General features: G+C 37.0%; 3 protein-coding genes across 3 annotated transcripts in view; 2 read left to right on the top strand and 1 right to left on the bottom strand.

Moving 5' to 3' along the window:
- Positions 1-8,581: 8,581 nt before the first annotated feature.
- ScsbetaG (Succinyl-coenzyme A synthetase beta subunit, GDP-forming) lies at positions 8,582-18,412 on the bottom strand. Its single transcript, XM_071669379.1, has 10 exons — positions 18,314-18,412; positions 16,825-16,954; positions 15,783-15,882; positions 14,918-15,070; positions 13,525-13,705; positions 12,804-12,949; positions 12,551-12,663; positions 11,771-11,905; positions 11,157-11,285; positions 8,582-9,963 (listed from the first exon to the last, which is right to left on the bottom strand). Exons 1-10 carry the CDS (start codon positions 18,383-18,385, stop codon positions 9,854-9,856), a joined length of 1,269 nt encoding a protein of 422 aa, XP_071525480.1. The 5' UTR covers positions 18,386-18,412; the 3' UTR covers positions 8,582-9,853.
- Positions 18,413-20,880: 2,468 nt separating this feature from the next.
- Positions 20,881-21,538, top strand: LOC139753110 (glucose-6-phosphate 1-dehydrogenase-like). Its single transcript, XM_071669198.1, is given in 2 exon segments — positions 20,881-21,449; positions 21,451-21,538. Coding segments are annotated over 2 exon segments (657 nt in total).
- Positions 21,539-23,635: 2,097 nt separating this feature from the next.
- The window catches only part of LOC139753183 (glucose-6-phosphate 1-dehydrogenase-like), a 43,515-nt gene continuing 42,014 nt past the window's right edge, over positions 23,636-25,136 (top strand). The window contains exon 1 of the mRNA XM_071669378.1: positions 23,636-24,508. Coding sequence (XP_071525479.1) covers positions 23,835-24,508 — 674 coding nt within the window. The 5' untranslated portion in view covers positions 23,636-23,834. The remainder of the gene's footprint in view (positions 24,509-25,136) is intronic.

Raw genomic sequence — 25,136 nt, 5'->3', positions numbered from 1 at the left:
AGTTAAAAAAATTCACTCTTGTCTACAACTCCATTTACAGTACAACAGTTTTCTTGTTATTTTACCATACTTATATACTTATTTATTTATATGTATATTTCTGAAGGGACAGGTAGGGATTGTTAAAAGACAAAAATTATTTGGACAAGTCAGGTACCTGTTTGAAGATATTTGTCCAAGTAACTGATGAAGTGACTAACAAAAGACAGATACTTGACAGGCTGTAAAGTATGTACATCAGGTTTACAAAAAAAATATCAGTATCTATGGAATAGGGGTCAAAAGACAAAATTTGTTATATATCTTCAAGGGTTTTGCTACTCAATATAGGTATTAATTTCCATCTTTTTATCTGCTCCTAATTTAGAGTTTTATTAAATAACCTCCCCTCCTTTTTCATCTCATTCTCCATTTGCATCTATCTATATCTCTGATGCCAGTTCCCTCCAGGAACTCCCTCAACAGGGTGGCTATGGCAAAAGAATCTCTAACTGGTGAACTCCGGTGCCACTTCTTAGTCTAATGCCACTGGCAGAGGGCAACTCTAGGTCAGTGTTTCCAGAGGCTTCTTTGTTTATTTTTACCAATTTTGTATCTAAAAAGAAAAAACATGCATATAAACCCTTACAAGTCCTCAGGTTAGCAAAGATGATAAATTCAGTAGTAAGGGACACTAGCATGATATAGTTAGTTTATTGTTTACTGATTTAGCATTCATTGATTTTACTAATCTTTTGTGTGTATATGTAGGTTTTCAATTATAAAAAAAATTTATTTTATATTTCATACTTTCTTCCTCTTTTTTCCATCACTTCCAGTACCTGCTAGTATCTATTTTTTTCGTAAAAGTATTGATTGTAATTATTGCAGTATCACTTGACATTGAATTTAGAATCTGTATTTTTTTCCTAAATCTATTCAGCTACTTGTGAATCCAGTGGTCACATTTCTTACAAATATCTGTCATATACCCTTTTTACTTGAATTATGTATATTATTCATCTGAAAAGTGTATAGATCATAGTTGTAGCATGTTTTACATACTTAGCAATGCGTTATTTTTGGTTTTACATACTTAGCAATGCGTTATTTTTGGCTACAGGTGTAATGTACATGAACTTGGTTTACAGATATTAAATGTTTTGTGAGATTCTGCACATAGGAAAAGGCAGTCGTTATGATGTTATGTAAATAAATCTCAGCAGCTGCTGGTTTTGGATGTTTGTTTTCACATTCATCAATTATATCATGGTTACTGCTGAATCCACAGTTTTATATTATCAATCATGTCGTGTAAGAATGTGTCCTGATTGTTAAATTATGAAACCTAAACATGTTTTTGGAGATTTTGTCTCGTCTGCTATTTTGTACCTCAAACCGAGAATGTACAATATAGTAGCTCATACAGTGACAGTCTGTAGTAAGTCACTGATATACAGCTCATCCAAATCTATTTTCTTCTTTACAGTATATTGCTGTATAAATTGCATTCTAGTCATTCCATTGCTCTTTTTATTTACATCCACTTGAATAGGCTTATAAGTTATATTTACATGCACTTCGATGTGCTCACAGTTAAAATAGTTTGAATTATGGTTAACTCACAATGGTCATGTATTATCAGTCAGCCTGGAGAGTTAATTATATCAAAACAGTTTATGGTGCTCCTGCCGGACAGTATAATACACAAGGGCCCTGAATTGTGACATTTTGGACTTACATTTTAGAGTAGGGTACTTTGTATCAACTTGGAACAAGTTAGAAAAAAAATTCATTTTACTTTTATATCTTTTGATGTTTAAAAGAATATTTTCTGATAATGATAAAGAATATCATAATATGAAGTATTTGTGTACCTATCATGCATATTTTAATGTTACAAGCAAAATACCACTTGATTAGTACTCCACCAAATGGGGAAATTTATTTGTGTTCACTGCTACCCCCATTGTCTACTGCATCCCCAGTAAGTTATTTAAATAAGCTCAATGGCCTTCAGTTGAAACTACTGGATCAGGTAATTCAGGGGATAACATAGTCAAGTGTAGCACTCCTAGTAACCATTCTACTCCATCATGACCTCAAGCTTTAATCATGTTTTGCATGGTGTCTATAAAATTTCATCTTTATTTGCTGAGTGCCCCATTCTCCCCCCCCCCCTTTTTTTTTTTAACTCTTAGTCAGTCCCATCTCACTCCAGTAGAATCTAAAGCCCTTATCACATTATTTCATTCTAGTATACTTTTCAGTAGGTTTTTGTTAGACTTCTAAATTATATCATGAGAGTATGTTACAGGTTGAACCTCTTTCATCTGGCAACCTTAGGACCTAGCCATTGCCAGACCATAGAAAATACTGGAAAACGGAAATTGACCCCTACGAGAACACCTTATGTAGTAAACATATTCTGGAGCCCTAGCTTTGCCAGCTCATTCCACATACATATTGGTGTGTTATCAAAGGTAGAACAGTGCTTAGAATAGGAAATAATGCTACCATTAAATCTTTCAAATGGATTTTATTGTTACTTCAGTTTACATCAGAAGTATCCCCATATGGAGACTTATCAATATCTTGGGCAAGGATTTTTCATGGCATATGACCAATACAGGGCAGATTCTTTAGTGTTTACACTTTTTCTGTGACTAAGTTTTCTGCTGCCACTAACTGTGCAAAGTCACCCACAAACTTTGTTGCAGTTTTGTGACAAGTAGTGAATGTAACAAACAACCATAGGTTGGTGGTTGACTTTGGTCAACTCTTGTTACTGTTGTTGTTTTATTGATATTGTCAAGGCAACCAGCCCACACTGCATCAGCCCTAGCCAGGCTGCCAGCTCGTACACTCTCTCTCACCCTGTACTTATTGTTGTTGGTTGTTTCATAGAGAGGTGGAGTTTTTATCAGTTTTAATACGACCTTACACTGCAAGCTTTGATGTCAGCACTACAATTTTCTCCATGTGTACTATGTACTGAAATTCCATGTCACCACTTAAACTTGTGTGATCATCCTTGTGAATATTCACAGTCATAGTCTAGCTTTAGTTCTTTACGAAAAACTTCAGCCGGCTTGATAAGCATCTCCCCAGAAATGCTTACGCGTTCATTACATCAAAGCTTAAAGCACTTTACAAGTGCACTTTCTAATTCTGTACTCGTGGCACCTTTCTAAGTTTTCCAAAACTTCAAACTTTTCTGGCTTCATTTTCAGCAAAAAACTAAATGTAAGAAATTAACAGGACTATTAATTAGCTTGGCTGCAGTGTAAACAGATTTTGGCACCTCAGCACTGCTAACTGCTGCCCTGGTGGTAGATTCAAAATGTGCCGGACCATGGCGCACTGGATTAGAGAGGTATAACCTGTATTATAAATGGGTGGTGAGCTGTTTCAAGTTCAGTAAATAGTCCTTCCCCAAGGGTTAGATTGGGAAAATTTGTTTCAAAATGTAATCCACCCTTTACTTGGGTTTCATTTATTCAAGTTCCAACGAATTATAGTTGAGACAGGTATCCAGGAACATTATTCTGTCATAATTTGAGGCCCTAGTGTACTGTAATCATAAGTGCACAAAGATTTTCATGTATAAAATAGTTTTATTATTCATACTCGTATTGCCTCTATTTGACTGGACAAAAGGAATTCAAGCCATCATTCAAATACAGAAATAGAAGGATATAATGGGTTATGGCACTGTCTACTCCTGGGAATTTCTAATTTTTCTGGATATCCTTACAGTCGCCATCTTTGTGTCATGTGATTTATACATTACTGTACATCATCTTTGTCTTGTGTCTTAATGCATGTGTAGTATTTCTTATCCTTATATTCTCATATGAATGGGTGAATAGCTGATTACTTTCCTCCTATTCATTACTCAGGATATACGAGTGTATATGATATTATGTAAAAAAATACCCAGAACTATTTGTAATGTGCAGTGTATTTTATATTAGCAAAAATGTTTAGGGAGTTAGACAATTTGGTACTGTGTGTTGTTTTATGCTTAAGAGATGAATTAAGCAAGTACTGTGTACCAACAGTATATATTGTTGAAAATACTCACACTAAATTTGATCCCTCATATTGTGAAAATGGCATTTATTTTTAAGGGTTGTATTGTATATACTTTCAGTATGTAACACTTTTTCGAGAGGATGAGTTGGTGATTTGACACAGTGGAGGGATAGGCTCATGCATTCATATTAGCAAAGTGAGGGGTATGACAGAATTTATACATTCTAGGTTTATATAGTCTGCCAATATATAATTAACTTTTATATCATTTATAGTTATAAGGTAGCCTGCTTAGTACCATCCTATATAATATCCAAGGCTGTGGTCTCATTACATATAAATCTTATACAGTAATCATTTCTACACATCCAGAATGCTTAATCACTGCATGATATTAGTTTGAAAAACATGATTAATTAAACTGGTATATGAAATAGCAGAAAATATCCTAAGTACAGTGGCTTGTTAGATTAAGCATTTATATAGAGTGTATGCCTGTATTTACACTATTAACCCCTGGATGGGACTATTACTATTTGCTCTCAGGCTAGAATGAGTGAAAATTATGCTTCATATATCAGTATTTTAAATTGTGTAAGCATGTCTTGGTTATCCAGGACTTAGACAACAAAACCTGTGTGTGGATCGTGTCACTGTTTACGTTTGCAAATTAAACCCTCATGTAAAAAAAATTAAGGCTCAATCGAATAAAAGATAGTAAAGAGCAGTTTTTTGTAATGAAATTTTGCTTTACCACCCTAAACATAACTGAGAAAGGGTGATGTTTTCCTAAGGCAACATGTATTAAGGATATTTCAGTTATTTCAAGAAAAATTAGATTAATGTACTGCCCCAAATTGGCTGAAGGGGTCAGAATAAACTGTAAGGAATAATATTAATAAATATAAGTATAAAAAGCAATTTCATTCCACTTTATTCACAGCTAAGCTTTATCTTTTTTTGATTGAATTACCTGCCCCGCTATAGTGAGGAATGTCACGAACACAGAAACAAAACAGCCTCATCCGATCTCTTGCTGTCGTGTAAAATATACCAAAACCAGAGCCATCTACAGGGAAGTCCCAGAGACTGTTCCATGGTTTGCCTTGACCTCTTCAAGGTAAACTCATAGGAAAAATGAAGACGAGTGAATGATTGGCATGTTTAAGTGACAGCATAAAACAATAAATTTCAGTGTTGTAGGGTTTTATGACCAAGCTTTGGACTGTTTGTACTGACTTCTACACCCTTGTACTGCAGCAACAACAACACACGGTCCAATGAAAGAAAGAGCAACATATCACTTTGTTACAAATGGGGTTTCCATGCATGAATCCAGCAGCTTTGAGAAGACATGACTGCATGGATACCCCAACTATGCCAGAGTCCAATATTGAGCCATGACAACACAGATTTATTCAAAATATTAGACTTTATATGAAGAAATACAATACCTTGTTTGATCAACATTTGCCTTTATTAAGCAAAGCCAGATGTTAGAAAGCAAAGTTCAATGCACATTCATTATAATGCTCAATTCTACTTATCTTTTTTATGTGAAATAACTATTTATAAAATCAACAATCGACAAGTCTGATGAAAATCCATCAAAACTCAGGACTACTTGTATTCTGGATATTTCAGGAAATGTACAATTTATTCTCATCAAATTAAGTAATTTCACATACCTATTAATATGAAGTTGCTGATACTGCACAGCATAGTGGAAAAATTACAAAGACGCAGTTTTCATTTGACCTCATTGTACACTACAAACATTATAAACCTCTATGTATAAATGGCTTACTGAATGAGAAAGAAGAGATTAGTAGAATAAAATATTTTTTATTAACAAGGACTGTACAATCCATTAGGCAACAATAAATTGGAATGAATTATTAAGGGGCTTTACATGTAGGAAAATATTTCTCTGTATAAAGTCAAGAACAAGATATTCACATGAACAGTAATTATAGCTCTTTTGGCATCAGAAAATGAAAATGCCAAAGGCAATGTTTTAACACAGATTGGACCATAAACTCTTCAGGTGATGTTAAATATCACAAACTTGGAAATTATCTCAACATACTGTGAATACAACAAGGTACATTTTATACAAATAATTGTGCATACGGAATTAAAATAGCATTCAAGATACAAAAATAGTCATGTTAGAGAATAAAGCAACAGTTAAATGTTATCTCCATTATAATGACTTACCAAGGCAGTAAACCCTAATGCTAAAGTCTAATCTGCAAGACAGTCATGGTCAAGACTATCAATATGCAATCTGTCTCTTACATGTTCCTATTATATATAACAACTGTTAATCCTGTGTTCTTATCAACTAACAATTGAATTTCTGAAAAAAAAGAAACTGATTTTCCACACCAGTAAAAATTTAGATTTTTCATCTTAAATTCCACTCTTCATATATTTATGAATATAAAACCATTAAAATGTTATAAAACAGTAATATGAATAATTTTAACATTTGCTTGACACATTGTAAATCCACAACCACATTATCTCATTTTAAGAGATGATTAACTCATTCCCCAGATATTCCATATTTTTTTTTTTTTTTTTTTTTTTTTTTTTTTTTATACTTTGTCGCTGTCTCCCGCGTTTGCGAGGTAGCGCAAGGAAACAGACGAAAGAAATGGCCCAACCCCCCCCCCCCCCCATACACATGTACATACACACGTCCACACACGCAAATATACATACCTACACAGCTTTCCATGGTTTACCCCAGACGCTTCACATGCCTTGCTTCAATCCACTGACAGCACGTCAACCCCTGTATACCACACGACTCCAATTCACTCTATTTCTTGCCCTCCTTTCACCCTCCTGCATGTTCAGGCCCCGATCACACAAAATCTTTTTCACTCCATCTTTCCACCTCCAATTTGGTCTCCCTCTTCTCCTCGTTCCCTCCACCTCCGACACATATATCCTCTTGGTCAATCTCTCCTCACTCATTCTCTCCATGTGCCCAAACCATTTCAAAACACCCTCTTCTGCTCTCTCAACCACGCTCTTTTTATTTCCACACATCTCTCTTACCCTTACGTTACTTACTCGATCAAACCACCTCACACCACACATTGTCCTCAAACATCTCATTTCCAGCACATCCATCCTCCTGCGCACATCTCTATCCATAGCCCACGCCTCGCAACCATACAACATTGTTGGAACCACTATTCCCTCAAACATACCCATTTTTGCTTTCCGAGATAATGTTCTCGACTTCCACACATTTTTCAAGGCTCCCAAAATTTTCGCCCCCTCCCCCACCCTATGATCCACTTCCGCTTCCATGGTTCCATCCGCTGACAGATCCACTCCCAGATATCTAAAACACTTCACTTCCTCCAGTTTTTCTCCATTCAAACTCACCTCCCAATTGACTTGACCCTCACCCCTACTGTACCTAATAACCTTGCTCTTATTCACATTTACTCTCAACTTTCTTCTTCCACACACTTTACCAAACTCAGTCACCAGCTTCTGCAGTTTCTCACATGAATCAGCCACCAGCGCTGTATCATCAGCGAACAACAACTGACTCACTTCCCAAGCTCTCTCATCCCCAACAGACTTCATACTTGCCCCTCTTTCCAGGACTCTTGCATTTACCTCCCTTACAACCCCATCCATAAACAAATTAAACAACCATGGAGACATCACACACCCCTGCCGCAAACCTACATTCACTGAGAACCAATCACTTTCCTCTCTTCCTACACGTACACATGCCTTACATCCTCGATAAAAACTTTTCACTGCTTCTAACAACTTGCCTCCCACACCATATATTCTTAATACCTTCCACAGAGCATCTCTATCAACTCTATCATATGCCTTCTCCAGATCCATAAATGCTACATACAAATCCATTTGCTTTTCTAAGTATTTCTCACATACATTCTTCAAAGCAAACACCTGATCCACACATCCTCTACCACTTCTGAAACCGCACTGCTCTTCCCCAATCTGATGCTCTGTACATGCCTTCACCCTCTCAATCAATACCCTCCCATATAATTTACCAGGAATACTCAACAAACTTATACCTCTGTAATTTGAGCACTCACTCTTATCCCCTTTGCCTTTGTACAATGGCACTATGCACGCATTCCGCCAATCCTCAGGCACCTCACCATGAGTCATACATACATTAAATAACCTTACCAACCAGTCAACAATACAGTCACCCCCTTTCTTAATAAATTCCACTGCAATACCATCCAAACCTGCTGCCTTGCCGGCTTTCATCTTCCGCAAAGCTTTTACTACCTCTTCTCTGTTTACCAAATCATTTTCCCTAACCCTCTCACTTTGCACACCACCTCGACCAAAACACCCTATATCTGCCACTCTGTCATCAGACACATTCAACAAACCTTCAAAATACTCATTCCATCTCCTTCTCACATCACCGCTACTTGTTATCACCTCCCCATTTACGCCCTTCACTGAAGTTCCCATTTGCTCCCTTGTCTTACGCACCCTATTTACCTCCTTCCAGAACATCTTTTTATTCTCCCTAAAATTTACTGATAGTCTCTCACCCCAACTCTCATTTGCCCTTTTTTTCACCTCTTGCACCTTTCTCTTGACCTCCTGTCTCTTTCTTTTATACTTCTCCCACTCAATTGCATTTTTTCCCTGCAAAAATCGTCCAAATGCCTCTCTCTTCTCTTTCACTAATACTCTTACTTCTTCATCCCACCACTCACTACCCTTTCTAAACAGCCCACCTCCCACTCTTCTCATGCCACAAGCATCTTTTGCGCAATCCATCACTGATTCCCTAAATACATCCCATTCCTCCCCCACTCCCCTTACTTCCATTGTTCTCACCTTTTTCCATTCTGTACACAGTCTCTCCTGGTACTTCCCCACACAGGTCTCCTTCCCAAGCTCACTTACTCTCACCACCTTCTTCACCCCAACATTCACTCCTCTTTTCTGAAAACCCATACTAATCTTCACCTTAGCCTCCACAAGATAATGATCAGACATCCCTCCAGTTGCACCTCTCAGCACATTAACATCCAAAAGTCTCTCTTTCGCACGCCTGTCAATTAACACGTAATCCAATAACGCTCTCTGGCCATCTCTCCTACTTACATAAGTATACTTATGTATATCTCGCTTTTTAAACCAGGTATTCCCAATCATCAGTCCTTTTTCAGCACATAAATCTACAAGCTCTTCACCATTTCCATTTATAAACAACCACTCTCAAGGTTATAACTGCAATATGATACAATAATCTTCACTGGCACCAACATGGAAAGTGTTACCTCCACCAGAAATCAACATAAAGATTTGCAGGTCTAAGCCCCGCAGGGGCTCGCTGATGACATAGTGTTCTCTCATGTACCATTACCAGCACAGGTTGGGTGTGTGGTTGGGAGTGCAAGGAACTTTAAGGTGGAAGTGTGTGTTATCTATGATGTGTTGAAAATAAAAACTGTCAGCCAGTAACAAGTGGATTTTTTTTCTTTCAAAATCTGGAAAGAAATGGATTGTCATACCACTTACAGAAAAAAAATGCATTCTTGGTTTCATTCTGAAAATAATGTCATTAATACTTTTTCCTATTCCTTTATGTCTAAAAGGCTTTTCTGATTGAAGTAAGGAGGTATAAAAGACTAGGGTCAACTGAACAATGGATAGAATGATTTCTTCTTCCTAACTAGAGTGCAATCACAAAGTTTTCCAAGGTAATTGAAAAGGACAATGTTTTAACGTATTCAGATATGAAGGTAACTAACTGTAGTGGGCTGTCAGTTCCTCTCATCATGAAAATACAGTTTCAGTTGATAGCAGCAACAGCCTTTTTGGCAGCAGCATCAAAGTCACTTACAGCCTCAATAGAACAACCAGATTCAGCTAAAATCCGTTTTGCTTCTTGTACATTTGTTCCTGCAAAGAAATTTGAGATTGGTTTTTCACTACCCTTTGGTAAAACACTACATTATTCTTAAAAATAAAAGTTATGCTGCTGCTAACTGTTTTGCTAAGAGTGCATTAATGAAAAAAGTCATGTCAAAAAATTACTATCTCTAATGCCTGTTCCTTCCTGAAACTCACTCAAGTGGGTGGCTATAGCAATAGTCTCCATAACTAATGAACTCCTGTGCCACTTAGCCTGTAGTATCTCTCCCTTATCAGGCCACTGACAGAGGGCAACTCTAGTACAGTGTTTGCAGAGGGCCCTACATAATGTTCCTACTGACTACTGCTACCTAATGCTCCTTAATGTTCCTACCTACCATTTCGACCGAATGTTCCCATCTAACACTTCTATCTATTGCTCCAGCCTAAATGTTCCTACTTACTACTTCTATCTATTGTTCCTACCATTTTGCCAAAGGACATGGCTAGTGCATAATGCTCACCACAGGAAAACCTAGTTACATGAGTAAGCTGTGCGAGTTAAAAGTGTCCTCACATGTTATGTGTGACAAGGAGAGACTGTATCTTTGTGGACAGAATGCTACTTGTCCACATGTGGGTGAGACAGAGAGAAAAAACAGCTACCTACATCAGAGAAGTTCAATCTGACAACTACTAAAGTGCTGGCTTACTATGCAGCCATCACTAACCTATCTTATATCCAGGCAGATAGTACTGGTAATACACCTCCTCCTCCCTGGTCATTGGCTGCCTTCCAACTACAACCTACACTAACTCTTGAAACACCTAAAAAAGAGGCTAGAATAGTGTGCAAAGTGAAGCTTCAGCTTCTGCAATGTTGTGGTTAGCATTACTAATTATCAATCACATAGAGACCATCCAGGAGGGGTCATCACCTCACAGGCAACCCAGCAGTTCAATCTCCCTTTGCGGCTGTTTGATAAGTGGTTATCTGGCTTAGGATGAGGAACATATATGTATTTGTACATGAAATGGCTACAATGAAAACATTTATAGTCTGTGCCCTCTTAGGGAGCAAAAGCAGCAAACAGCTTGCATCATAAGACATGAAAAAAAGGCTTTAAAACACATCTGCACATAAAGGGTGGGGTAAACCCAGATGGAAAGGGTCAACAGCAAGTGAAATACTCTGGTTTCATCAAAATCAATAATGTAGAACTGGACTAATTTTTCCATACCTTCCAGTCTGACCACCAGTGGAATGCTGATGGGTCTTTTCTGTAACACTTTGACAATGCCTGTGGCAATTGTTGCTGTGTTTACAATACCACCAAATATGTTTACAAAAAGGGCTTTCACAGAGTTATCTGGAAAAGAAAAAACTTTTATATATCTCCAATATGTCTTCCGTGAAAATAATACTCATATCCACAATCAAACCTTTAATATCACAATTTACAGATAACATGTTAATCACAAAATCAAAATATCAACAACATTTTAAGTAAACAAGTTTTTAAGGAGTTCAATTAAAAAAGCTGATATAATTCATGATTCATATACTTAATTTTTATAAGGAGTCACTTTTGGTAAACTTTCTAAAGAATGCTCAGTTGTATCAATTATGCAGTAAAACAGTTTATCTCATAAATTTCCTCATTATGCCATTACTCTTCACCAGTTTCAAGGAATTACCTAGCATAAGGCTGAATGACATCTGAATTAGACTCCTATCTACATTACTGAGACTTTTCAATGTATTCTCCTTTATTCTTTAATATTCTTTCAAAACAAAATTGAAAAACTAGCTGTTTTATTATCACTCAAAAGAATATACTACAACAATACTTACCTGAAGTAAGGATCCTCAGAGCATGCTCCACCTGATGTTCTTCAACAGCCCCACCCAGGTCCAGGAAGTTGGCTGGTGAACCCCCATGTAACTTGATGATATCCATTGTTGCCATGGCTAATCCTGCTCCATTAACTATGGATATACATACAATTTTCATAATCAATTATGCTAATGTTTCACTTGCTCTGGACAATCATCATCTGTCCACTTAATAAAAGCAACAGAACATGGACAATGCTCTACTATCACTTATCTTAAACCCTGGTTCAAATCTAGTTGGGATGACTTAGTTACCTGCATTGGTGTGCACTGATTAAATTTCTAATTCTGCAATCCTGAATTACTAAAATACTAGCCCTGCCTCATGACAAAATTTTATTGTGCATACTTGAAACATCAGCTTACTGTTACTGCTGTTACTATTAAGCTTACTTCCTTTACACATTATGTAAAACTCATCTAACATGTGTAATTTCCCTGAACTTTCCAGTAGCAATGCCTACTTATCTGCACATAAGTAAGTCAACAATATTTAGTCTTTTTATCTATCTTTGCTCTCTCTTCTATTTCTTGTTCTTATCTCTTACTTTCCCATTCATGTATACACTAAACTGAAAAGCCAAGGTGACATTATAAAGCTCATCCATCAAACCTTACGCCATTTGACAAGAAAGTCTGTGCATTTGCAACGATAATATACAATACCTGCTTTGCTTATAGATCACTTTCCATTTAAACTAATTAAATGTTAATATAAAAACAGGAATGAACACCAACCTAAACAGCCAATATTTCCATCCATGCTTATGTAAGAGAGGTTCTGGCTGGCAGCATCTACTTCTCTTGGATCACTTTCACTAAAGTCCTCCTCAGCAAAAATTTCCTTTTGTCTGTAACAATGTCATTTCTCAGTACAACACAAAACACTCCTAGTTTTTATAACCTGTTCATCAAACTGTACATAAAACGAAATTCAGAAATAATAGAGTCAGATCATTTTTGAAAAACATTTTCAGTTTCACTAGCTCACCTGAACTCAGCATTATCATCAAACTGTATCTTGGCATCAACAGCCACAACCTGTCCTTGGTGTGTCTCAATCAATGGATTAATCTCAATCTGAGTTGCATCTACGCCAAGAAACATGTTCCAAATGCTCTTCACCTCCTTGGCACACTGTCAAATGGGTTCAATTTTCTGTTACTCAAATTCTAATATAAAAAAATTAAAATAAAGGTATATATCTCTGTTTCTATTAAAGGAAATGGCAAGGTAAAAAAGCTCATCTCAACTTAAATGAACTAATGAAATGTATACAATATGGGAAAAAATACAGATGCTGCTCTGTGCATGGATATAAAATACATTAAAGGTAAATGGAGACTGAATAAATAATCAGAATGCTAAATCAAAATACTGCACATAAAATTATGTCAGAGAACAAGGAGTATCAAGCAAGATTCTTACCTGACAACTGTTTCTTAACTATCCGCTTGTTTTTTACTGCTAAATAAAAATTCTAATCAGATGATGAAAATTTTGTATCAATGACTGTGCTCTTCAGTGTTACTAGGCAAAGGCATATTTGAAATATATATATATATCTATATATATGTACAATGATAAGTTCTTTACATATCAATGTTTTTACTTTAAAATTCATCTTCCTAATTACTTTTCACCAAGTTTTACTGACTTAACTTCCAGCATTCTTTGCATTAATCAATTCCAATAAATATCATGCAACTCACTTTTTGTCTCAGTTTCCCTTGAAATTTAAGGAAGTCTGCAACCCCAAGAGCCATCTCATCTGTAATTCCTTCATAGATATCAATGGGCAGTGTCATCAAGCGTTCAGGAGTCTTCTCAGCCACTTCCTCTATATCCATACCTCCATCTGGACTTGCAATCAATACCGGCCCATTGTGTTCTCTTCATGGTGGGAGGGATCAAAATACATTTCAAAGTTTACCAAGATGCCAAGCACTCTAAAGACTGTCTCAAAGTATAATATACTATCGAGGGCTTGCTGGACTACATTTTCCAGTTCTCTAAAAAAAAAAGCCACATGTTGCTTACATGTTAATAAAAAGCTCACCAAAAGTTTCCCCTACCAATTTCATGATCCCTGACTTGGCCTGTAGGTCAGCATGAGGCATGACTGACTAAAGAACAGCTTTGATTCCACTAATAAGAACTTGAAGGGTGTGCACAAGGATGGCTTGTTGAAAGTCTTTCCTTTCAACTACAGGATTTTGAAAACACTAACATCATCATTCAAAGTCATGCTCCAACTCCTATATCTTTATAACCAATTGCAATGAAATCTCTTTTCTTAATAATCCATCTGCTTCAATGGCAATGTAATTTTACTAACTTAGCATTGCAAGATGTTCTTTTATATTCTTGGAAGACATTCTCCCTCCCCATCATCAGGTAACTGGGCTTGCATTCTTGCATTTAAAAACTACAAATGAAACTCTTCCCCTCTCTACTTGGAAGGAATAGAAAGGGTCACCCTCTGAAGTATCTGCTTTAACATTTGTTGCCATATCACAGGTAATGCAGACAATATCTAATAAACATGGGGATGAGAGCTTAAGGTGGTGAATTGGAAAGGGGATGAAACTGAGGGTTACTGGGAGGGAGAAAGACTCATCTTCATCATCCACTGAATCATCTGGTCCAGCTTCCGTTTCATATAGAAGATATCCAGACTTGTTGAGGTGCCTATACTCAATGCAGATGTAGCCAATAATGGGATAGTAGAGAACACAAACAAATGTATCTTATCTTCCCAGTTGGTAGGACACAAATGTGGAGATAAACTTTAGCATTATATCATATTATTCTTTAAGATATTGAAAATGCATAAATTAAAACCTACAATTGTTTCAAATGATGCAAGTTCAAGCACAGGGTCATAAGTGAATATGGCATAGACTAATTCTAAAGTCTCTCATGTCCAAAAGTCACACCTCAAAGTGTTGTAACTCAAAGCTTTGTTATAGTGAAGCACTGATGTTCCTCTATCCCATAATCTTACAATCCCATAAAATCCTCTCCAGTTAGCACTGTCACTAGTTCAGCTTTCAGCATCATGCATGCATGAATATCTCACTGGGTTTATAGTTAATAGCTTACCTATCCATAAGAATACAAAAGTATGTTTCTCGAAGAATGTCAACAGATTCAGCAACCATGACCTTGTTGACAAGAATACCATCCTTTGGAGTCTGTTTTGTTATCAGTTTGTGGCCCACCATTTTCTCCACCAAGCTGGCCACTGCATTACAGCTACAGAGAACAAGATAGAAATATGCCGATATGATCACAACAATGCATCACATAGCATACACATGAAGGATATGTATTCCATAACTAAGGAGGAATTCACACAATGCTTCAATTTATTAGCTCGTTAAAATTTCTTTCTTAATGACTGTCACTCATCAATGTCATACTTCTGATTCTCAGAAAATCAACTTGATCATCTTCCATGTCACTGACTTTCAATATTTCAAGCATGTTTCATCAAATATGTCTTGAGTTATACATGCTTCCACTTTTGCTTTGATATCTGATACTGCATTTCAGCATGCATGACCTGATTTCCTTCCTACAAACTTCCTAACATCCCTGACTTCAATATTACAAACATCTGATGTAACTTTATCAATGATGAGTTTTCTGAAGAAACAATAAACTATCAGGAATTTCACTCTTTTGATAAATAACAAATGCCTTCCTGGTTTTATTAATTTAAGCTTAATTTTATGAATTTCACTCTTTTGATAAATAACAAATGCCTTCCTGGTTTTATTCTTTAAGCTTCATTTTATATCCGTTCAGAAGAAAATCATGATAGCTACAACTGTTAAGTCAAAAATATTAAATTTCCAAATTTCATGCGTCAAATTTCCTAAATATTTTACTATGCATTAAGTAATTCCTATCCATCACAAAATTAGAATGATGAACACACTGCACATAAAAGTATCGTACTCACTCTTTGGTAAGATGAACTCCTCCTTTAAACCCATTATCAAAGTGTCCTTTTCCACGTCCACCAGCTAAAATCTGAGCTTTCACCACATACTCAGCAGCATCTAAAAATGGACAGTAAAAACACAACTCACTTTTTAAAGAGAAACAAAATGATATAAACGATAAAAATCTTCCTCATCAGTCACGTTACACAGTGACCACCATGCTTGACCTAAAACTTTAAAAAAAATCAGTTACTGCAATTATGAAAACTGCAACACACAGACTTTACCTGATAAAAACTGTTATCTTCAGTTATAAATAACTAATCATTCAATCCATAATCAGCACCCTTCCAGCTCTTGTCCCCTGTTAAACTGCTTTCATCCCTAATCAGGGGTTTACTAATGCATACCATATTTTCAAATGCCCTATGAATCATTTCAATTCCCTTGGAACAGAGAACAACATGTGTCACTCTTCAACCACTCACATACCACTTCGGTCACTTAGTAACTAATTAGCAATCATTTTGAGTTCTAGACCCTCCACCTCTTCAGTGTGGTATTTCCCTCTGGCCCAACATGGAAAACAGCTGAGGAAATCATATTCAGCTGTGGAAATATTTAATGAAGAACTGAGTCTTGAGTGAGGCCAATGTTACAGATGAGAGAGATGATACAGAAAGTTAAGGCAAGAGTTGTACGAGGAAGTCTCCATATATGAAACTTCCATATCTGGGTGATGTGATGACAGTAATTACACACTTTTAAGTTGATGAATTCAATAATTCTAGCACTACAGTTAGTGATACTAGTCAGTTGACTGAAGAATCCAGCCTCCAAAACTACTCTCAGTTATTTGATGGTGCACTTATCAGTTCTTATTTTTTCAAAATACTGTGCATTGAGGAAGGATGAAACTTAAGCAATGAAAGGATTCATTCAATACAAAGTGGATTACAGAGTGACAAGACTGGCAACAACAAAATTAATATCACTAACCTTAAAACATAATCAGTGTCAAGGCCATAATGGTAAATATGACCACCGAGCAAAACTTACTGAGCGACTTCGAAGCTTCAACTGCTTCCTCATGGGAGTCGAGGATGCGAAACTTTTGTATTGTAACTCCATGATTCTCAAGTAATACTTTACTCTGGTATTCCAGTAAGTTAAGGTGCCTTATTGGGACCTGTGTAGAGACAGTGGAATCATGGTATTAGTATTTCATTAAATCATTCATTTCATAAAATACTAAAACATATTTTGCTTTATGACTATCAAATTCAAACATTACACAATTTATATACTCATTAACAGACCGAAAGATATTCTGTATTGCTGTACATGAATTAACTTATAAAAAAGGCAACCTTCAATACATGTAGGGTAACTTCCTCATAATCAGATCTCATAAAAATATTAGCTTAAAAGCAGCACATATGTGCATAAATTTATGCATGTATATAATATAATGGCTGTTACCAGACGTTGCCTATGTGTGATTATGCTGCAAGTGAAAAGCAACATTTAAAAAAGCTGATACATGAACAAAAAAGAGCAAAGTCTTGCTAAGGATCTTTCACTTCAAAGACGTCTATCATTTGCCTGCTCCTTACTGGAATGCAGCCTTGATGTGAAAGAAACAAGATTGCATAATTAATGATTTTGCAAAGAAAGAAATGCATTGGGGAGACTTTGTGTCACCCTGCTGAACACTGGAAGATATTGTAAAATGTATTCTGTATATATATTCAAACCAGACAGGATTTGTATTTTGTCCATACGTGTTCCTGTATGAGTTTCAGTTAACATGGAGTTCCCAGGCATACTTAAAAGTCTCCTTGGAGTTTAGAACAGTGGTTCCTAAACGGTGGACCATGATGAGTTTCCTGAGTGGGCCATGGGGGATGCCATGGGTCAATTATAAAAATACTTCATTGTAATGTACGGGAGCCCATCTCTTGAATCTTCTCTACTATCATACAACCCCTTTAATCTAAGTATGACTGACCATGATAATCAAAGACTCTGACATTTCACTAAATCTAGGGGGCCATTTTAGAAAGGTTTACAGTATTTAAATTTCATTATTGTTTCCTATAAACAAAAACATACAAATGTAGATAAAATTTCTCTCAAAGGTGGCCCACAAGTTCATTAAAGATATAGGGGACCATCACCCGAAATGGGCTGGGAAACACTGGTCTGGAAACAATTTCGGGCTGGGAAACTCTGGTTTGGAAACATACTCCATTAAATTACAATATTTCAGAAACCACAATTCGTATCATTCATACTGAGCTAATAATACGCTTCAACCAGCTAGTTATGAGTAATGTTAATTACAGAATCATGATAGAAAATAAAGCCGCTTGAGGATGTAATAATATTCAATTCTATGGTGATAAGCATGTTGCCAAACGTACCCTCATCAGCTGATTCTAACAAGCCGGATATTATAAAATGTAATTACATTCATATGAAATACCTTCCCTTATCTAACTATACATTGACAAAAGCTGTGCATGACTCTAGTCAAAATACTAACTTTTGTTTGAATGACGGATTTCAGAGGCCTAAAAATGCCACGGGAGACACATCGTGTAAGACTTCCTGCCATGGTGGGACCCTCACTGCCTGCCCAACACTGTTCCCACATTGATGGTTGATAACATTAAAAACTACGAGCAAGCATGGCATTTATCAAAATTTACATCACTTTTAAGAGAGAGTGAACATTTACATCAAAATGAGACATGTTTTGAATTCTGTTTTATGTCAAAAGTCAATAAACAGTAGAGGTAGATCTCGAAAATTGTTCAAGTAATAAATTGTATAAAACATATTACTCCACCGTTTAGTTTGTAAAGAAGATATCAAATGATAATATAAATCATAACCAATAGATATCTTATAAGTACGCAAAAGCATTATATAATATATCTGAACCTACAATGAATGTCTTACTAGATGTAAATGTACTGGAACCCCAGTGATTAACCATTTTGGTACAGACAGGACTGGTCCTTTAACCTTAACCAAATTCTACAAAGGAAACTTAAAACAAAACATGCTTGCAATCTTGTACAAGTAGGAAACTGTGGCGGAGGAGGACTCCGGCAGGTGAAAGGTTTGCATCAAAACAAGGCGACGCCATCTACCGCCTGGTCGTCAACCCCGGACCTGCGGGAAATTCAAGTAATCATCTATCTATTTTGTACTATTTAACTCACCACTTGAGAAATCTGTTATCCTTTTCACCACCACTGCTCAGTGAATAGGCATGGTAGATGGATGTGAAAAGACGAATATTTTCGCATGGATTTGAGTTGATTTTTTGTGGTTCCAGGTAAAGCAGGGGGGGGGGGTCCTTTAATTTTGTTTGTTTTTACCTATTTATACAGTACGGGGAGTGATGTGGCCCCATCCCTTTGACTTTCTCTGCTATCATACAATCTTTTAAATCTATGTATGGTGTCTGCATTACCCATGTCTGTCATTCTGTGCCATTCATCCACCAATTTCATATTACAAAAATGCCTCTTTTCACTTTTTTTTTTAAAGTTTCTGAATTTCATGTTGTGTTTTTCTGTTTGCTCTATCCCTACATCTCTCGAAGGACTGTCACTGTCCATGTCATTTATGTTGTAAAAACTTAATGGTTGTGATTAGGTCACCCCTCTCTTCATTCTACCAGTTGCGGTGACCAAAACTGAGGTGCATAATCTAGTTTTAATTTTATGTAAGATATGCATAGGTTGCAAAAGGTTTCCTTACTCATCTACTTGTGATTATTACCACTGTCAGAGTTACTCGATATGAATATCTAGTGCTATGACATCAGTGAACCGGACTGTACATAGAATAAAAATGAGGTGCTTTCCTTTTCATGCACCTCTTTCTTCTGACTTATCCCAAAGATGTAGTTATTTCTAGTTTGAACCTCTTACAGAAGATTAGTAAGAAACTTGCTGACTGCAACTCTTCTGTACGGTTAGCTGATTAACCTTAAAGATTAAAAAGGTAAAGCCAATGATGACACTGTGCGTGTGTCTGATAAAATTATATATATATATATATATATATATATATATATATATATATATATATATATATATATATATATATATATATATATATCATGAAGATAGGTAAAAATGCTACTCGCATATCGCCCATGTGTCATAAATGCCACTAAATGTGACGTGAGCCAGGTGGCTGAAAATCCTTCCTTTCTGTACTATAGCTTAACAACAGGAGACAGAGGTCTGAGACGGAAAAGCCAAGCGAGCATTTATTCATTTATCTATTTTTTTGTTAAGGTTCGGTCATCCGTTCGCTAAAAGCAAGAAACAGCGAAATGTATGAAAGAATGTAATATTGTACATACATGCGCATGTTGCATGTATGTGTTCAGTGTGAATGAAGTCGGTTTTGACTAAGAACATTCAAATTCAAAGCAGAACGTTTACCTTTGTTTGAATTATTAGCTAATGATTATATTTTATTTGAATTTCTTATAATTCTGGCACTGATGATTGGTCACAAGCCAGACTCTAAACCGTTAAGAAACGCGTATTTATCGTTTTACGTATTATCTTGATATACGTCGTATTTAAATATACTCTCAATAAACATAACTAAATGAAGTATTTAAAGTGCGTGTGAGCACCTTGGCTACAGGCTCGCTCAGATGGAATGGGGGGCAATTCGCTTGTTAAAAAAGTTTCAGGATGTTTAAAAAAAAAAAAGCGGCAGTCATGTTAAAAAAAAAGGGGAAAAAAAAGCATAAAAACGCGAAAAGATTAATGCTGCATCCTGCAGTGCCCTGCACCACCTCCAGTCCAAGACTGCCTGCGTCTGATTCCACAGCATTCCCTCACTTAAGGACAGAACGCTGACTTACTACCGAAGGACAGAAGCTTAGGACTGCACTTATGGACAATCATTGCCTCCACTTTCAGACGGGCTTCTTAACTGTGCACTAAGGAGCTAAGTGGACGAATGTTATTATTTTTCAAGGAAAGGACACTCTCCAATAGCCAGACACTCGAGGTATATCGAATAACTGTGACCGAAGTTTTCGAGTAATAATTTCCCGATTACCAGGACGCAATGACGCAGGTGAATGCTCAACGTGATTTACCTGCGAGCCACAGGGATAAACTTGCCAGGGTGAAAAACATCGTAGTCAAGCTCCGGTCAGAAAGGCAAAGGTCGGGCATTTTTTGTGATGGGTGCGCAAACGATTCTGCATATATCTTCGTGATCTTGGGGGCGTCTGAAGACCTGGCCAGAAAGAAGATATACCCGGCGTTGTGGTGCTTATATAATGAACGCTTGTTGCCTGTAGATACCATATTCTTCGGGTATGCTTGGTCTGCCCAGAGTGTTCGGCAGGTGCGGGAAATGTGCGATCCCTATATGAAAGTGAAAGACGCAGAAAAGGAGCGATATGAACAGTTCTGGAAGACAAACTACTACATTAAGGGTTCTTACGACATTCGCACGGACTTCGAGTTACTGGATCAAGAGATGACGAAGGTGGGCACGTCGTTGGCCATCAGAATCTTCTACCTGGCTCTCCCTCTGTCAGAGTTCGAAGTGGTAACGTCTACCCTGAAAAACTGTTGTATGGGCAGCCAGGGCTCGATCCGCGTCATCATTGAGAAGCCGCTTGGCAGGACTGTTTGAAAAAGATATTTACCACATAGACCATTTCCTGGGCAAAGAGATGGTCCAGAACCTAACGGCATTCAGGTCAGAGGATTGATATTTCTCTTTTTAACTATATTAATGAAAACTTAAAAAGAAAAAAAACGCTAAATGTCATGTTTTATTTTTTTATTTGTGCTTCTTATTTTAAGCCAATACGTTTCTGTTTAACCAGACAAATTTCCAATCACTTTAAAATTATACAAACATGACATTGTTCACCTTTACGCTACGTTATCACTGGATTTATGAAATCCTTGATAATTTTACGAAAGTTTCATGATTTCTGTTTTCGTTAAGTGAGGGTAGGGTCAGTTTAAGGGTTGGTAACGCTGATCAGTTTGACTATTAACCAAAGTTACACTTTTCCTGCACTTCAAGATGGTAAGAAATCTCCGAAGACTTATTAGACTCTGTGATACTGAGATTCATCTTTTTGCTCATCAGGATTTATATAATTTTGATATTTGTATGTCGACAAATTCAGTAATAAATTGGTGCCAGGAAATTAATTAAGATCATTAAATAGAATGGTTTTATGATGTTTGCCCTTGATCTTTCACGATAAAATTACTTATTTCCCAGGTACACCTAGGGCCAGGACCAGTGAATTAACAAAGGATAAAAGGCACTAGTTATAGGAAAATATTTTCTTATGCAGATGTTAGTGTTGAAAAGATTTCATACATGTATTCCATTTTGATTGACGTTCTTTCAAAGGACTTGTCCTCGTGAAGTAATAACTGGTTTTATGTAACTCTGAGAATTGACAATCTACGTCAGACCTCATTTTCGAATAGCTCGGTTGTGTAAGTGTTTTTCAGCTGAACTTTCAGTTCTGCCAAAGGATCAGTGACTGTTAAGACACTTTTAGTACGGCCTATGACGTTAGGAAGCAGTTTCATTTGTTCTTTATAGTTCTACAGTAGGCTTGATATATGATAAGTATGATACATTATCTTAGGCCAAGGGTGCCGTCATTTGAATATGCTTGAATGCAAAGGGATGTATTTGTGTTATAAGTAATTTCATGCTTGTTTGTGTAGTAACTGGTTTCAAAAGGGAAGTATCATTTTAAAGATAGTACATTATTGATATGGCTCTTAATACCATGGGTCAAAGGCTATCTTAAGAGTTCCCAGATGATAGAAATCCTGTTTGGAGGCTTTATATGACCAAATAGGATGAGGTTCATCCATTATTCTCCTTTCGTACAGTGATCATTTTGCCGACAAGGCATACTGGTGAGTCATTGACTACTTTGCCGGTATGTACGTTTTACTTTTTTTCCATTAGACTTCCTGTAATTTTTTTATTCTGCGGGTATCGATATTCATTAGACTATCGGTTCTGATTGAGCGAAATAAATAATGTTAATTGCACTAGGTCCGCCTAGGCAGTGGGAGATCTCATGCCTGTCACCATGTTGAAACATTGGTGAATTGTTGGGTTAAAACAATCAGACCAATCATCCTCATTGGATCCCTGATCCTAGGCTACCACAATGTAACTCAGAGGTAGTGCAAGGGAAAATGATAATGTTTAAAATAAAGTTAGTCGACATGATAACCTTTGAGGAGTCGGGACCAACAAATTGGCTAACTACCCATTACAATCCCGCTCTAATTTGATTCGAGTTATGTAACAATATTGTCAGAATTGACTTTTGAAAGCAACCGATGTTTTTGCTGTATTTACAGTACATTTAAAATACATAAGTTATAAAAACACTGAAATCGATATATGACCAAAATTAAGGACACCGTATTAATGACATTATACTATATTTCCATTTATTGATATTATGGAATGAATATATTTCCAACTGCGATTCAAAACTGATAAAGCAACCAAGGAATGTACGTTATGATTTTCATGTTTCTGATGGTGCATATTTTCAACTGAAAATGTAATTTGAAAGTTGTGAGAATTAGTTAGATTTAGAATCCGTGAGTTTTAGTATCTAGCGAAATTGGAAATTACTACCAGCTTTCTCCATACTGGAATATAATATTAAAGTTCTCTCTTTTCCTGGCTCGGTGGTATACTTTGAAGCATTATTTTATCTATAAAATTCCTTGTTTGCAATAATCAGATATTTCTTAAAGATGAAGTGAAACTGAAATTCCAGCGTAAAAATGAATATCTGGCAATCATCCAACGTCAGCTGATATTGAGGGCGGCTGCTTTTACTCACATGAATAGTACACACAAGCATTTTGTAGTATTTAAAGCATACATGTGTTGCGCGAGCTATCATCGACAAGCTGGGTAACACGTGTGTTGTATGTGGGATTGTGTCTGGTGATCAGGGAAGCCTTATCAGTGTTGGAACTCTGAGCAACAGAAGCACCATGTCTAGATCAGCGGCACTTGCTAAGACCGACTCGGCGGGAGCAGAGGAAATGCTGTCATTACTCCGTCAGAGTTTGAAGTCATGCAGGACGCCTGGAGAGACCAACTTCGAGGGCTCTACTCCGCACATCTTTGTGATCCTGGGGGCCTCCGGGGACCTGGCCAAAAAGAAAATTTATCCAACGATGTGGTGGTTGTATCGTGATCGCCTGTTGCCTGAAAATACCATGTTTTTCGGGTATGCTCGATCCGCCTTGAGTGTCCAGCAAGTTCGAGATAAGTGCGATTCCTACATGAAAGTGAAAGACGCAGAAAAGGAGCGATATGAACAGTTCTGGAAGACTAACTATTACGTCAAGGGTTCTTACGACACTCGCAGGGACTTCGAGTTGTTGGATCAGGAGATGACGAAGGTGGGCACGCCGAGGGCCAACAGGATCTTCTACCTGGCTCTCCCTCCGTCAGTATTCGACGTGGTGACGTCTAACCTGAAAGGTTGCTGCATGGGCAGCCAGGGCTGGACCCGCGTCATCATCGAGAAACCTTTTGGCAAGGACTCGGTCTCTTCAGCCAAACTGTCCAACCACCTGGCAGGACTGTTCAAGGAGGAAGAGATTTACCGCATTGATCACTACCTGGGCAAGGAGATGGTCCAAAACTTAATGACGCTCAGGTCAGCCACTTGAAGTCAGTTCGTGCATCTGTCATGCTCCTACTGTCTCATTTCTTATTGAAGATACTCAGGTGACAGTACCTGATACCTTGCTACGCGTAGAGATATTTATTGGCTATTTATAGCGTCCCTCCGCTTAATTTTCGATGGTGCACTTTTATTTTTGTTAATTTTTACATCAGGGCATGAAAGTTTTAGTTAAACAATAGTGAACAACGAAGATAAACATATGTAAAACTTGCCGCGCTAAGCATATATGTAAAACTTGCCGCACTAAGCTATGTCTGCGCGAGTAACGCCAGAAGTAGGCTTGATTACGTAGCAGGCCGGTGGTTGTGGTGAGTGGGTTAACTCTACTAGCAGACTCTCAGGGGGGTTAAATGAGCGGATAAAGTTCATGAATGGTTTAGTGGTATGAATTTAAGATTAATGGTGATGTAATTAAGGGATCTGGTGAACTAGATGGGGATCTGCTGAACGTATATAGGGATTATGTGATATGGTGAACTATTAAAAGTCCTGAAGAACGTTAGCAGTATTTCTGGTTAACGTTTGGATGAATATTTAAAGATGTGTCGTGCACTTGACCAGGATGTGGTTGTTGGTGCACAGGTTTTAGGACTTATCA

This window comes from Panulirus ornatus, chromosome 14 (genome assembly GCF_036320965.1).
Source record: "Panulirus ornatus isolate Po-2019 chromosome 14, ASM3632096v1, whole genome shotgun sequence".
NCBI lineage: Eukaryota > Metazoa > Arthropoda > Malacostraca > Decapoda > Palinuridae > Panulirus > Panulirus ornatus.
This window is presented reverse-complemented; position numbering and strand designations above follow the sequence as displayed.